At 34.3% G+C, this 16,708-nt stretch overlaps 2 protein-coding genes across 3 annotated transcripts in view; one reads left to right on the top strand and one right to left on the bottom strand.

Annotated features, from left to right (window-relative positions):
- The first annotated feature begins 586 nt into the window (after positions 1-586).
- Positions 587-16,708, top strand: part of LOC132708819 (lachesin) — a 98,051-nt gene continuing 81,929 nt past the window's right edge. For both annotated transcript variants that reach the window (XM_060681418.1, XM_060681417.1), the window contains exon 1: positions 587-823. The gene's annotated coding sequence lies outside the window, so the exon portion shown is untranslated. The remainder of the gene's footprint in view (positions 824-16,708) is intronic.
- Positions 12,682-13,756, bottom strand: LOC132695654 (uncharacterized). Its single transcript, XM_060660044.1, has 4 exons — positions 13,627-13,756; positions 13,242-13,372; positions 13,087-13,188; positions 12,682-13,033 (listed from the first exon to the last, which is right to left on the bottom strand). Exons 1-4 carry the CDS (start codon positions 13,638-13,640, stop codon positions 12,849-12,851), a joined length of 432 nt encoding a protein of 143 aa, XP_060516027.1. The 5' UTR covers positions 13,641-13,756; the 3' UTR covers positions 12,682-12,848.

Genomic DNA, 16,708 nt, shown 5'->3' with positions numbered 1-16,708 from the left:
CCAGTGTAATGAAACTGTAACCGAGACTTATAACTTTGTTTTCCGTATGGCCGAACCCTGTGATCTAGACTCAGAATAGAACGGCGCTGTATGCCTTGATGAAATTGCATTCCTGTGCAGATTTCCGTGAGCGAAGAGAGGGGCCAAGCTAACGCGCCCCCGGCGCCGCTGGGGTAGTTTTGCTAAAGCAACAGTTACTTCGCTCTTCCTCGCAATTGTTTCAGTATTCGGGGGCGGAGCGTTAAAGGCGCCTCTCCCACATGCCCGACGTACGAATTCAGCGGCGATCGCTGTCTTACCCCGTTGCCGCCATCCCCCGAACTAAATATCGAAACTAAGAAAAATCAAAGGGCACGGCTTATCCGGGGGTGGCCGTGAGTGAAACCAAACTCATAAGTTGACATTTAACTCTATGAAAAACATCTTTCGATGATAGAAAAAATAGTATCAAACGCGAGACCGTCCTACCGAATGCGCCGCTTATACCGGGACCGACTGAATCGCCGGATATCACAACCTTTACCGAAACGGGAATTATTAGAAAAAAAAACCGGAAGGAAGTTAATGGATTTTTATTATTTTAAACAGCACCGGCAACAGCGTACGTCTTTAAAAGCAGCGGCACGCGTTCGACTATATTTCGGCACAGTGCATGCTTAGTGCTCGCGCCGAAACTCTCTATTTCGAACTCCCGGCTTTTGGACTTCGCAACTTTACGCGCAACTTCTTTACGTTAGCTTTCGACCGACGGAAGTTCCCGTTTAGCTTCTCGCGAAGGCGTTAGTTAAATTACAACCGGTCCAGCAACGCAAATTCCTTGGGGGTAGGCTTTTTAGATGTTCCAGCATGTGTGTTTAGTTTTGTTAATGTATATTAGGTTTTGCGAAAGTGTTCTGCTTTTTACCGTTCTTTAAAAAGCATGCAGTATCGCGCTATACCACATAGAGTCGTATTAGGAATATCAACATAGCTCGCGGCGCCAACGAAAAACGGCACAACCAAAAAAAAGCATTAAGCTCTTAATTCGAAGTTAATTAATGAACGGCGAATAAAAACAATTGTTTTACAAAAACAGGCGAAAAGGAAAATGTTTACGAAACAAAACAAATCAACGTCATACAATATTTGCCTACTCGTTAATTATGTTTATATTCTCATTGAGTGGAACATTTACTTGGTCAGTCAATGGAAATAACATATTTTCCTCAATTTGTTTTTACAATACATTAAATTTCATTTAGATTAATAAATGTTTAACTTATTCGCCTGTTTTAAAATTGTGTTTGAGTTTTAAAAAAATATATGAAAAGACTATTTTTTAGTATCTAAGCTTAGAACAATTTCCAAATTGAAAGAAACGAAACGGATAAGTATAAGAAATGTGATGGTTATTGAGCTAGAGATAAAAAAGTTTTAATAGCCGCTCAGCGAAATTTCGCTATCATTATGACATGTTCTGAAAATTGGACAAATATTTTCATTGCCTTAACTCAATCTTCTTATAATTTTTAGAGGAGGTTGGAAACGTAAATAGGCAAATATGTAGTAAATAAACTAGTTTAAACTTAATTTGCTTCATGGAACACCTTTTGGGACAAGATATTGCATATTAATTATATGCAAATTATAATATTTTGTATATTATTGATATTAATTATGTTTTTGTAATTTTAAATCTATTCATGTCTATTCCAAAACCCAAGAAAAAGGTTTTAATTACTGTTGAACAGGATAAACTCAGAGGATATGTACACAAAATTAGATTAAATTGCATAAAAACTAATTAATTAAAAATAAGAAAGTAATAATCACTTTTCGAATAACGAAGCTAAAGCGATTATAACCGAATACCCAGGAAAAATTTAATTTGATGCCGTCCATGCGGTCAGGAGATTGAAAGAAAAATAAGTAAAATGTCATTATGCTGCCATTTCAACAATATTTATTTTTATATAAGTTAAATCGTAAGTATTTAATTAGTACGTTATACGTGCTGCTGTTTCTCGATGGGCTTCGTTTAGAAAATTGTGAAGGATTCGATAAAATATTGGAGGTAAGGCGTTTTATTAATTTGGTTGAAAGTTCTAACAATTTCGAGGTATTTCGGGCTTCCGTCGGGATAAATAACAACAATAATTTACGTTTTGACCATTGACATTTTATACCCTATCCGTGTGTACTGTTTTTCTCCATTAAGAGTGATTAATTAATTAACGCTTGTAAACTGTAATTACATTTTCCTATTATAAAAGCGCCGACATTAAATTTGGCTTTAATACGACAATGCCGTTTGTTTTATTGCAAAACGAGTACAGCAAATGAGACTCTTTCCCAGTAGACTGCAAAAAAAATTAACTGTGTTGATTTATCTTTTACATAAAATGAGGGAATAGAAAAAAATTGGTGACATGATTTTCCAGGCCACCTTTTAGAACAAGATGTTGCAAATTAATAGATTAAGTTATGGACCTTTTATATTGCAATATAAATTTATTTTAAAATTATAAAAAACTTTGTAAAAATTCTCTAGCCTTACTACAACTTTTTAGAAAATATATTATTAACTTTAATATTACTAATACTATACATTTTTAAAATAATGTCAAATATATAAACGTTTAAAAACTAAATTATATTACATGTACAAAAAATTTAAATAAAATACAAAAAAAGTGTCATTAGATTAAAAATAACAAAAGTTTTCGACAATTGAAGTTAAAACGAATATTTTTTGTTAATTCTTGAAAATTAAACGACAAAAAAAGCTAATCGAATTAAAAATAATTAAGCTATTTTCAGTTAATCAATGACTAACGTAAAACGATTAATTCAATTCTTTGAAGAAGGACACATATTAATTAGCCACTATATATATGCAGTTTGAACACAAAAATTATGAGTATATAGACCAATAGAATAGAGACTGTTAATTAGGGCAGAGAAAGCTCGACTAGTCAAAGACTAGAAAGAACCATTCTTTTTTTATTACAGTAAAAGTGGAAAAAATGAAAAAGATAAAAGACTCGGTTTAGCAAGACACCTTGTTCATAACAGTAAACAGAAAACAACCTACGAATCAATTAGGACGAGAGAACGATTAGTTTGGTAAAAGCTTTGCCTCAAAAATTATGAGTATATAGACCAATAGAATAGAGACTGTTAATTAGGCCATAGAAAGCTCGACTAAGTCAAAGGCTGGAAAGAACCATTCTTTTTTTATAACAGTAAAAGTGGAAAAAATGAAAAAGATAAAAGACTCGGTTTAGCAAGACACCTTGTTTATAACAGTAAACAGACAACAACCTACGAATCAATTAGGACGAGAGAACGATTAGTTTGGTAAAAGCTTTGCCTCAAAAATTATGAGTATATAGACCAATAGAAAAGAGACTGTTAATTAGGGCAGAGATAGCTCGACTAGTCAAAGACTAGAAAGAAACATTCTTTTATTATAACAGTAAAAGTGGAAAAAATGAAAAAGATAAAAGACTTGGTTTAGCAGGACACCTTGTTTATAACAGTAAACAGAATACGACCTACGAATCAATTGGGACCGGAGAACGATTAGTTTGGGAAAAGCTTTGCCTCAAATCGAACAAGATTGATATACACATTTTCTGCAATTACACCTGGAAATTAATAGTTTAATCGAGACGCTTGCTAGTAACGTGATTGCCATAATTTGCCGGCTAATCGCGTTGGTTTAGGGGCAACAATTCGACTGTGTGTGACTCTTTCCTAATTTTTAGTTTAACATGAATATCGAAAAACTTTTGGGCCTCGAAATGGAAAAATTGTGAACAAATAGATATTAAAATCGAAATTGCTGGATAAGGAGGTTTCACAACTTGTGTACGAGTTACACAATTACCGAAAATATCAAATACTTATTTTAGATAGCACTAAACCTTCGAAAGAGTTAGTTTAAAGAAGTTCTTGTGGATAAATCAGTCTTGGAAACGGTGCTCCGTATGTAGAAAATTGCAAAATTGCCGACAATTGGTGGATGCCTACCGATTTTTTTTCGAGATAAGAAAGAATTTTATAATCCTGAAATAACAGTTTTTCGGAGTGCTGGGGTAAGGGGGGATTTGAAATCCGTTTACAAAAATGTCGTTCTAAGTTAACACGATAAAAGAAATGGCATTTTCCAATACTTGAAAGGAAGTTCCAACATTTAGTCCATGACTTTTACGATGAAACTAACGCCGTGGATAACACTATGAGCGCTTGGTTTCAATCCAAAGCGAATAAATATGGAGTGTCCAATTACGATTGAAGCCAAAAAATATTTTAAAATAATAGATATATATAGATTTATTTAGCCATTTTTTACATAAAAAGTCTTTACAACCAATGGCGCGTCAGTAGTACAAAAGAAAAAAGAAAGATTAACGCTGACAACTTGTGGTTGTGGATAAATAAATCGTATAAACAGAGTCTTAAGATAGAAAAATAGAATCAATCCATGCGTGAAAGCAATATGACAAAATATACAATAGATATACACTACAAAAGTACAATACATAAATTATAAAATGTAAAAACGATAGAATCTAAAATTTAACAGAAATCGTAAATATCGATAGGTAGATAATAAAACATATGTTGATCTAAAATTCGTGTTTGGCCGAAAGGGTGTATTCTGTAATTGAGTAAAAAGCATGCTCCAGAAGAAACAGTCTAATTTCTCTGGACAATTTAGACTGTGGTAAGTCTCTGATATGTTGAGGAAGAACATTGTACAAGTCGGTAATAATTACGGTATATGGTACAGTTTTACCACTAAGGAGTGCATTTAGCAGATAGAAAATAAATCTGATGAACAAATATTTCTGGAAAATGAGAACATTGTTTTACCGACCAAAGCATGCAGGCAAAAGCAATATAGACGGACACATATTAATAAATTTTTTAATACTATTTCCTGAATCGACAAGGAAGGCTCTTAAAGTGCATAAAATAAGGAATACTCTGTGTCGTGTTTATTTGATACGGAGAGTAAGGACTATTTTTGAAAGTATACAGATTTTGTCATTTAATTATATTTTTAAAGAAAAACAATACGTTAATAATTTAAGCTTTTAATTAAAAAATATAGTAGATAATGAACACCATTAATTAATGACTAATTTCCCAAGCAGATGAAGGAATTATAAGTAATGTGTTTTCTCCTCCCCAAAACAAATAATTAATTCACACTTAATAATGTGTCTCATCAACAACTCAGCAGCATTTTCAATTTTAAATTGAAGTCGACTCACAGGTTAAACCGCAAACCATAATAATAATAGAGAGATTAGTTTTGGTCAGAAACAAACCCCTTACCAAAATATATTATGAGTTCCGCTGTACCGCTGGAAAAAAACGAACCACCAAATATTAGCTATATTTTTCTCGAGCAGCTATAAATAGCGGGTGTTCTGGTATGTCTCGGACATTTTCGTGAAGTCTCTAAGTTCTACACACTAACCTTTCGTTTTCTACTGCCCAAAAATGCTACATCCAAATAGAAAACAGTCCAAATGATGAATCATCAGCGCATATTGAGTATCTCTTCTCGACATTCTTTGAACGTTGACTTTGGGCATAGGTTAGCACGCTGAAGTGGCCAAGCCTATACTTTAGATAATATCAATGGTGCCTCAATGAGAGACAGAAGTTCTGTAGTAATACTGTAACTTTAACGAATTACTTTGAAGGTTTTCATATTTAAATAATAATAATTTTTTATTTAAAGAAAAATAAAAAATGTTTAAATGTGAATGCTTATTTAGTTATAGTCTTACTTTTTACAAAATTTCTAAGGTTCTAAGGTTATTATTAGTTTCCAACTCAATGGTAAAACGTATGTTCCGGTGTATATAGTTTAAATGTCTAAGAAAATCTAATACGGTTTTTTGACCATGAGGCCAAATAACAAATGTATCATCAACGTAGCGTTTCCATAACTTTGGTTTTAGATGAAAAGTGTCGAGACCTTTCTTCTCAAAGGCTTCCATATCCTACACTGCAATGTCTTTCAACATCTTCGGTCCGTCAAAGACAAAATTCCATTTGAGATGCCTGGAGTTTACAGCATTCCATGCATATGCGGCAAAAAATAAATTGAAGAGACCGGACGGAAGAACACGAAAGATCCTAAGACAAATAAACTCATCAGCTGTTGCCGAACACACTCATGAAACCGGACATAAAATTTTATTCTATAAAACTAAAATTCTTGCATATAATCAGTTCTTTTACCAACGAAAGATCCGAGAGTCTATAGAAATCTATAAACAAGCTAACAATCTTGACCGCGACTCAGGTCTCTACCGGTCACCAATATCAGTCATCCGAGACGGCGTTTGTTTTAGCTCCGCCCCCCTCAAACAATATATAAGCGGGTACAGAGTAAAATATGAGTCAGTTTCAGTCAAGTTCTGAAGAAGGCAATAGGTTGATTGGCGAAACGTTAATCAAATCAAATCCTCAAAAAACCTCAAAAAAATGGGATACTTAAAATATCAGGATTTGTAAACCAACTAAAACAACAAAAAATTACATTAAGAAAATAATTTAAAGTTTTATGTTGCATGATGCTTAAAGATTCTTTAAAAAAAATTCTGCAAAGTATAATACAAAAAAATTTCATTTACTATATTTTTGACGATGTTGCGGCAAAATGATATTTTATGTTTGTTGAATTTGTAAAGTAAAGTAAAGGAACATACGAGGTTTGATAGTCAAAAAAGCAGAAAAAATCTTGTAAAATTTTTTATATTTGCATTAGACTGAGTTATACAAATATTCATTTTCCTGCAAGGGTATATGAGAACACTATTGATGTTGGGACCCGTCGAAAGAGTGACTTTGATGGCGTGCGAAGTGTTTCGTTTAATTTGCATGTCGCTGTCTTCTGCGTGGGTGTTAATCAATTCAGTTAAATCTCAATAACATGCCAATCTGTCACATCATCCTTGCAAACTTCACAAGGCGCGCTCTGGTGTGCAAACTTTAACGATATGGATATTAGTATGCAAGGCTGTATTGGCTTTGATATTCGACCCGGGCAATAACATCTTTACTAGTCATAGCGAAATTTTGAAAAGTCTAAAATGAACAAGCTCCGAAAGATGCCGAAATAACAGATGCGCTTTTCTCAGAGTATATTTGCCCGTGTCTTCCCAGTACCCCACACCCCAAGGAAAAAGAGTACGAAGCCAAGTATTGCATTTTAATGAAGCGGACAGAAATTTTAGCAACGTTTCGCCCAAAGAGCTTTAATTAATCACTTGACAAAAATTAAATGTAAACACTAATTTCGTTTTTAGATGTCCCAAATAAATTACTGACGAATGTATATATATAGATAACCCGGCGGCATTTTTGCCGATAACGTCCTAGATCTCCGGAAAATATAAATACCGGCAAAACTACTTCCGTGTGACACATTTTATATATCCTCAGCAATAAAACCGAGTATAAAATACTTTTCTATAAACCCGAAATTGATATTCGGAGCCGAACGAATAAACACATGGAAAATAAATACCTGCCAACCGTTCTCTCATCGGCTTGCAATTTCAAAATGCCATTAATTACTATTAATATCGATTATTTTGGGCGAATTTTGAATCCGCAAGATTGCGCTGTTTTAGCCCATTGGATAAATTGAGGGGCGCCCCAAAAACTTCCAAACAAACATAACCGTTAAAGCCCATTATTGACGCTACTTGCTTAACGAATTCGGGGTTCTTACCTGGGTCAAATTATTTGCTGTCAATTTGTGGGTATTTTGCTGAAACGAGATATAACAAAATGTACTAAACAACCCGATTATTTGGGGAAAAGCAACGAGTTTTCGATTGAATCCACTCTCTTTAATTTGACTAATTCAAAAGAGAAACTTACTCTTAATGATTAAAACGGAACACTATCGACTAAAAATAAATACGGCCACTAATCAAAAGGCCGGCTAAAATAGGAAAAGCCGTTTAGTTGATTTAACTCGAGCATTTTAATAAAATAAAAAAAACAGGCCCATTTTGCAACGATTTTCCCGCCCCTACTCGAAAGAACGTTTAGCGTCTTGTGTGTACAATCGTCCATAGAAATACAGCATCACAAAATCATCCGGAAAGGATATTTACCCATTTGCACCCCGTAAATTTACACTTTCAGTCGGGCATACGAGAGTAGAAACGCCACCAAACTAATGGCTTTTAATAAAAGCTGCGGACTATAAAAATGTTGATTTATTATTAGTTTGGGCGATAACTGTTCACAAATTTTTGCCTTAAATTTGTAATAATATGGGAATGCATAATTAAAACATTTTTCATCATTATTTAAGGCTCGCTACGGATAGGAAGAATGTTACCCCCGACGACTTTATCACCGTATAACTTGCTAAAAAATTAAATTTTATTGCTCCTGTTATTTTACGTCGAAACTACGTATCGCAAAACCATTCATTTCGTAACGAACCTTAATTTTCTGATGATACCTTTTGAATACTCCTGCCATCCGAATATTTTGCAAAATATAAACAGGAAATAAATATTTGCAAGCAAAATAAACTCAGCTAAATCAAAGAAAATCTACAATTAAAAGTTCTAGTATTAAAATTCTATTCTACTGGTAATCGAAAAATATGTCAGATTTAATCTTTGAACTATAAAAACTATAAAAAGTTGGAAAATATTCAAAATTTTGGGATTACTGCTAATTCGTTGGAGTAACCTGGCACAAAAAAACTAGTAACATTGTTACACTTTACGACAAAAAAAAACATAACAAAAACCTCAGTTGAGCAGGTAAGCACTACCAGCTTGGATGGAAAATTTTTACGATCTACCTCGACTTACCTCACTCCTATTTAGTTTTAGATTTTTATAAATAATAAATAATGTTAATGTAATAACTGTTTGGAGGCACACTTATGAATAAAAATTCTCCAATGTCTTTCAGATAATAGAAAAAGGTTTTAAATTTTTATAAATAATATTTCCACTAACTTTTTTGAGGCACACTTTTGAATAAAAATTCTTCAATGTCTTTGATGTGTATGTGCACGCTGACTTTCACAGTAGTTTATAAGATATCAGAATTTATGACTTTTGGCTTTATTCTTGTGGCAATGTAATCCAATCCGTTGATTTTTCTTATATAGCCTACTGAAAATGGCTGCAGCAAGTAACAGCGTCATTGCACATGCGCAAGAAAGCTATAATTTTTATTCTTTGAATATCTGGCTTTAAAGTTAAGAAATTCATATCATGATAGGCACCCATAACTAACCAAAAACTATGACCCGTCATAAACCGATAGAAAGCTATGGCAGCGATGCGACCATATATATTATGGGTGGATCTAATTGATCATAATTCGATTTGGATTTTTTTTCTAAATCCCCGTGAGATATGGTGCGACAATGCGAAACCCAATAAAAAGTCCGCTTATACCGGCGTCGAAGTAAATGTATACGGTATGGTAATCTATAACTGCAACCCAGTTCCTGATCGGTCATACCAGCCGTTCATTAATCAACGGCGATATTAATTCCGGACATTTATCAGGATTTTCCGATGTTTGGGAATGTGTGACTGTGTGCGTCCCTCGACAATAACGGACACCCAAGTCCGATCTGACGCCACGTCCTTTTTACCAAACGGGGAAGATTTTCACACACCGCACGATATAAATAATTCAATCGCATAACTAAGCGGGAATAATAATTTCTTAAAAACGAACGCGCAAACCAATCGCCGGAGAAACGAGGGAAAATTTGCACACTTTGGAATTCAACAAGTATACGCTAATATTTAGACGCTGTTCCTTAATCAACCTAATCAACCTGAGGAAATTACGTAGGCGTTACTTCACTAGAATTTAGTTAAAATACCTCAGCTAAGCGGGACTTTGATAACGCTCTCCAGACATTCATTTAATGAATTAAATAAAAACACCTCCGTTTTGACTGGTATAATGGCGAACTACACTATATAAAGCGCGGCTTATTTTCACCATTAACGTCGACCTAACCAGGGGATTATAAAAATACGCACCTTTTTAAAATGAAACAAGTATTTATACAGAAAACACACAAACACATACAAGCAAAACTCCAACATCCATTTCAGTCTTTCTATTTCAATCAACAAAGTGGTTTGCATTCCGCGAAAAAAAGACTCAGACTGTTTAAGAGCGAGAAATGTACTAATTTTTTTAATATCCTCAGGGGGTTATGGTTTTCACATATCCATGAAACTTAGATAAAAGTTAACTTTCTACCGTTATTTCAAGTCATAATTTTAAACATCATATCAGGACTCTAATTCTAACCTAATAATGTTTAAACAATGAATTACTCATAAATAAGAAAATGGTTAGTTGTACACATACTTTTCTTTGTGTACAAATATTTAAAAAATTATTTTTATAGATAACGGAATTATTTTCAAAAACTGCGGCTAAATATATAACATAGCGCCAATTTTTTAAAAATTGAACTGAGGTGGCAAACATTTGATAAAGACACGGTGTTGTCGAAACAATTGTCATGTCATAATATATAATTTCGTGAAAATCTGAACTTTTAGTTCTTATTTATTTTGCCAATTTTTTATTTTAAAATCAGAAAAAAACAAAGTTTTATCAAAAAGTACTGCAATAAAATTAATTTTGATCCTATACTGATAAATAGACCCTGCTGTCAGTTTTCAGTATTTGCCATCTTACCTGACATATCGCTCCTCATTATTCCTTTATGGCGGACTAAAGGAAGATGTTATAAAAATTAAAATTAATTTTTATTCTGAAAAAGAAAAAACCACCTTAGATAAGAGGATGGAGCTTGCCGAGGATGATAGAGAGCATCTTTGATCTTGAGACGTGCTACACAGTATTCAATCCTATAGAACTTATAGCCAGACACCAAACGACATTCAAAATGAAAGACCGTAAGCTCGTGTTTGATCAACCCATTGAGGAAGTGACATCCAGGAACTGGCGAAAACTAGTCATTAAGAACAGGAGTAGACAAAAGTTCCTCAGATGACGAAGAAAATTGTGATTTTCCGTTAAAGTATAATTCTTCCCGTTTTAAGAGTATCTTACCGGGGCGTCTTTAGCACGCCATTTTTAATGTTCATCCATAAATTGATACAAACTCGGGTGGTACTACCTGCCCTCCGCAAAAAGAAAGAATTTTGCAATTAAACCAATACCAAACAATATAAGTGGCTTAACTATTCATTGCGTCACTCTGCAACCCCTTTGCATCGCGAGCCACATGCATTAGTGTGATTTCTTTTAAAGTCTATTATTACGTTCATCGACTTGTTATCCGTGCTTAAACGAAACAACCAGGTCAGTCCCGGAAAGAGAATACACACAGATTCAAACCCACAAAATAAAATCTGTAAACACGCGGATAACGTCGAAACGTGGCAAAACAAAAACCACAAATCCGCAACCGCCAACTGACACTAAAATGCGATATAATTTTAATTTAACGTTAGACAAACTACATCGGATATGGTTTTTGTTCGATATCACGACGCGGCATTATTTCACTTCCCTTTTCCGGGCAAAAAAAAATAAATACAGCGACAAAAGTAATATGAACGATATTACAGTCGGCGTGGCATAGTCTGGGACCTCTTGGTTGCTCCACTAACTTGGACTTTTTTGCACTCTCTTTTCCGTCTCGCGTTAAACTACCGCATGTTCGTTGTTATAGCTTACTTTTGTACTTTTGCGAACCTCCTTCGCAGATGGTTCTCAAATGTTCCCGCCGGCACGGACGCATATGACGATTCCGATTTTCTTCTGTCGCCGTCGTATCTATTCATCACTTTACGATATAGTTTAAAAACCCCGCCAACGAAATTCAAACAATTTGACACCTGTCCAAAGGAGAAAATCGTTACAGAAGGGTGGAGGGGTGGGGGTGTTGGCAATCCGATGGGTTACCCCCTTCACGTAGGGCGGTCTAAATTGGGGAGAACATTTACCGAAAGCCGTTTATAATTTCCTCAGACAATTCTAACAATGCCATTATTGATATAGTTCCTCCTTTACTTGACTAATACCCGTTTACACCACCCACAATACCAACGTGCAGCGCAAGATCTCATTTCAGCCATATTATTCGTTTGAAATATTGTAAACTGATTGAAGCAATCGCTAGGCATTTATAAGAAAATCGATATCGATATTTCAATAGTCTCTCGACTTCTTGTGAAAGGGTGTATGCAAAAGCAACTACAGAGTGACCCAATGATTATCTAAGCCACTTCCATTGTTTAGCATTAATTTAATTGCATAATTATTTCCTTTATCGAGTGCAAGTATAGAGCATACATTAATATTCCAACGTGCCGAGCCAATCAGAACGCGGCGGCTAGTTTTGACTATGGCGCCAAATTCAAACCGAATCGGAGGTGTTTAAGTTGGCATCCGCATACCCATCCTTACTTTCTTGACAGATTGCATGTCGCATAAGTATGATCGCTTGGATTATTTGTTGTTAATCATCGACCAAGTAAACTTTGGTTAATGTGTTAATTCTGTTTAAAGTTTATAAAATCATACAATTATTACTTATTAATTAAAAACTATGCAATAAATAAAACACTGATTAAAGTATGCAATAAATAGTTATCTTATTTTTTATCAGGATAATATGTTTGCTTCTCAATTTTTCTTTTTTTCGAATTTTCGTCGGAATTTCGTTGTTCTGTGTCCCTCTTAAATGTCCTAAAAATATCTACAAATGTCCCAAAACATCCTTCGTCCAAGTTGCGAGCAAAGCTATTCATTTCTTGCAAAATGACCTGTAACGAAAATCGAAAATTAAACTAAACGCGTAATAATTGTCGCCTATCTTTAAATGCAATGGTGTCTACATGGAGATGTGGCTTCGTTTCTTGAATAAAATGGGTAACATCATCTTCACTTAGTTTTTCGACGATAGTCTTGGTCTTGGTCCTTAGTTTATCAGTGTGTCCTAAATGTTTTTCGACAAACTTTACCGTCACAAATCCTAAAAAAATATAGTTAATCTGTAGATAACAATAATATTATAATATTATTTACCGTCAGTTGAAATGTTAACTACAATTCTTGAATGACGTGTCCCATGAATATGAATTCTACCTCCAGTTTTCACACTTCGTTTTTTAGCTGAGCTGGCAAATCCTTAAAAAAATATGAGACATTATATGCCTACTCACATATCTATTAATAAACACCTTTGTAATCACTTCTGTTACACTCAAAAAATATTTTTTCTTCACCGTGTTGATATTTTTTTCGTGTACGGCAGGCATAATTTACTTCCCTCTTCTCTTGGGTCCTGCAAGCTGAAAACTCTTCAAAATTCCTAAAATGCAAAGTAGATTCATTAATAGTTAGGCTATGAAAAGAATTTAAATCTTTAATTAAGTCTGTACGAAGTAAAAAAGAAATAGTCTTGTCAGATTGTTTTGTCCGTATATGCCGGTTTTTAGTCGATGTACTTGAAAATTCCATTTCACAAAATTGGCAAGTCAAGTTATTTCTAAAAAATTATAAATTAAATTATTACAAGACATCATAACATAACCTAGAAATATCAAATTAAAGCAAAAAATTTACCTTTCAAGTTCCATTTTAAAGGCAAACGGCCTGAAATAAATATCAATAATTAATCACAAAAAATATAAGTCGCTTATTAATCTTGATTTCAAGAGCAAATAAAGGCTTGCTATATCGGCAAAAACCCAACTGATTCTGTCGTCTTCGAGCTAAAATAAAAATTAACCGTTTAACATTGGCGGGCTGCTATACGATTAAACGCGATATCAAACGAAGTGCGCTTCGGATTACATTGATGGTTCTGCTTTCTGATTGGCTCGGCACGTTGGAATATTAACGTATGCTCAAGTATAGTACTACCCGGGTTTGGATTAATTTATACTTTTACTTTCTCTTGACGTTATGATTTTTTTATTAACTCTGTCTGGAGAGTTATAGCTCTTTAATAGGCCTAGTAGTGTCCCTAGATGGATAGGAAGTTGGCCTACCTGTGCCTTAGTGTTGTAAATTAAAATAATAGTTACTTTCCGACACTCGCTTGAAAAGTTCGTTATTGAATTTGTTGCTGAGAAACGGATTGTTAAAACTAAGCTTTCTAAAAATGGGAACGTGTCGGGCGAAATATCTTCTCGTGGGCTGTGTGAAAAGCAACAAGGTTTTAGAAAATATTGGTCAACAATGTTTACGATCAGGCCGATTGCTGAAAAGTCTATAGCATTTGACCGCGTAAGTCTCCCTGATGTTGTGGGACTTCTCAAGAAAAAGAACGTGCACCCAGACTTCATAAATATCGTAGCTGAGTTAAATACCGACAATATGACCCAAATACAAGTGGAGGGCAGAAAGCTACGCAAAATACCCATGCAGACAGGAATAAGACAAGGCGACAGCCTGAGCCCCATTCTTTTCAATCTGATTATGGATGGACTAATATCTGAAGTGAAGAAGTTTGGAAAGGGATACCGACTAGGGAACAAAGAAATGAAGATAATCTGCTATGCGGACGATTCTGTGTTGATATCGGAAGATGAAGACAACCTACAGAGAATGCGCTTTAAGTTCGAAAATATCGTTCGGAGATATCGGTAGCAAAATCTAAATCACTAACGATATCAAAAGAGCACAGAAAACGTAAATTGGCTATATACAATGAACCTGTAGAGCAGGTCATGAGTTTTAATTATCTGGCGAAACAAACATATGACCATAGAAGGTAAAACTCGCATATATAAGACCTGTGTGAGACTCGTTATGACAAACGCTGTAGAAACAAGAGCGGAAAACTCTACAACAAAATGAATCATCTAAATATCAGAGATGAAAACTCTAAAATCTATAACAGGCTACACACTGAGAAACCACAAAAGAAGCGAAGACATCAGAGAACTTTGCGGTGTCCTTGATATTGTACGATGGTCCCGCAACAGAAGGCGCGAATGGAGAGATCATGCGGATGAACCAGAGACTGCCGAAATTGCAATACATGGTCTCCCAAGATCGAGCAGACAATCTATGACTACAGGGTACAAGGCAAAAGCCTTATAAAAAGAAGAAGAACGGGTTTAAAGTTCTTCGTCATCAAAACTCAACATTCGGAGTTGAAATGTGTTCTAATATGAATGGAGTTGGATAGTTAACATTTTTTACAGGATAAGCGGGGTCCCATCAGGTCGCCCAAGAGAAGTACATAAAGAAATGAAACCCTAATAAATGAGGATGAAGACTGCCATCGGAAGAATAAAACACTCGCTTTACGTTGGACAAAATATTGTCAAAAAACCGAAAAATAAATTTTAGTTACGAAAAAACTCAACACGGGAAATCAATTTTAATAGAGAAAGTTGTCCATTCTGCTGAATGATATATTTGACTAAGAAACAACCTATAAATAATTTTATTTTTTATTAAAGCGGTGCATAAAAGTTAAAGCTAAATTTAAATCCTCGCTAAGCTTCATTAAAATCTTAACTAGGCTGGGTATTGCTTTTTTATAATATTTTTTTTCTTTTATACAGTAAAATTCTGGTAATCTTATTTTATTAAATTACGTAAATTTAAAATAATAACTTTTTCACTTACTGATAGTTGATAGTGGCGCCATTGTACGAACAGCAAACAAACTAAACAAATATACTTATCAAGTGTGAGGTAATTACTTTCTAATTAAAGTGTCATTTTTTGAGCCCGTCATAAAGGAATAATGAGAAGCAATATATCAGGCAAGCGGTGAAAAATGAGTATGAGTATCGCATTAACAAAAGGGAAAAAATATATTTTTATTACACAAAGATTACCTACGCCTATAGACAACACCTAATAAATTGGGCGACGACCAACTGAGTTTTGGGAATAAGTGGCATTAAACAGTTTTGCAAATTAAAAAAAAATCTTGTAACACCAACTCAAAATTATTCGTCTATAAAAATAGGAAAGTCGAACCAAAAAATAATCCCTTCAAAAACCGTAAAAATTATTTGTGATTTTATTAATTAAGCTATTGGTTCCGCCACTACAAACAACACTACAACTGTGCTATAGTGATGGTCGACATTTTTTTTATAGAATAAAAAAAGAGTTGTTACAACAATTTTTCTGCGCCGTTCATTCTAAGGAAATCATTTCCAAGACCTTACAGTTGTGTGAACTAACAATTCGTTTGCAATTTTTTATTGATATGACGTCATCGATCCCTCTAAACGACAACGAGCTCGCGATAGGTCATTTGAAAGCTCATATCTCACGAGCTCCAAATTTTGGCGCCAATTTGTCCAACTACTTCCAAATGTCCGGCCAATCTATCGCGCTTCCATTACTGGGTATTTTCTTTGTGACAAGTAATACTTACGTAAAATTGGATAATAATTGATCAACTTCCAAATTCCGAGTATTGCGATTAAAATGCGCACGGGGTGAGAGCTTTGAAATGGTGCGTAAATAAAAAAACAAATGAATTACGTTAAAATGTGGGCAAATAAAAACCGAAATGTCGAGGTTATATTAATTTTAATCGGGATTTTTGAGCAATTCTTTTTATACACCCGCCTTATGATGTTTGGAATGAGTTAAGAGAAAACATAATTTATACAAGTTCTGTGCAAGTTTCACAAAAGGTCCGGATTAGTTGAAAACGGATACTTCGCAG

This window comes from Cylas formicarius, unplaced genomic scaffold, assembly GCF_029955315.1.
Source record: "Cylas formicarius isolate icCylForm1 unplaced genomic scaffold, icCylForm1.1 PGA_scaffold_12__32_contigs__length_19106922, whole genome shotgun sequence".
NCBI lineage: Eukaryota > Metazoa > Arthropoda > Insecta > Coleoptera > Brentidae > Cylas > Cylas formicarius.
Note: the sequence above shows the minus strand (reverse complement) of the source record. Positions and strands in the feature narration are given on the sequence as shown.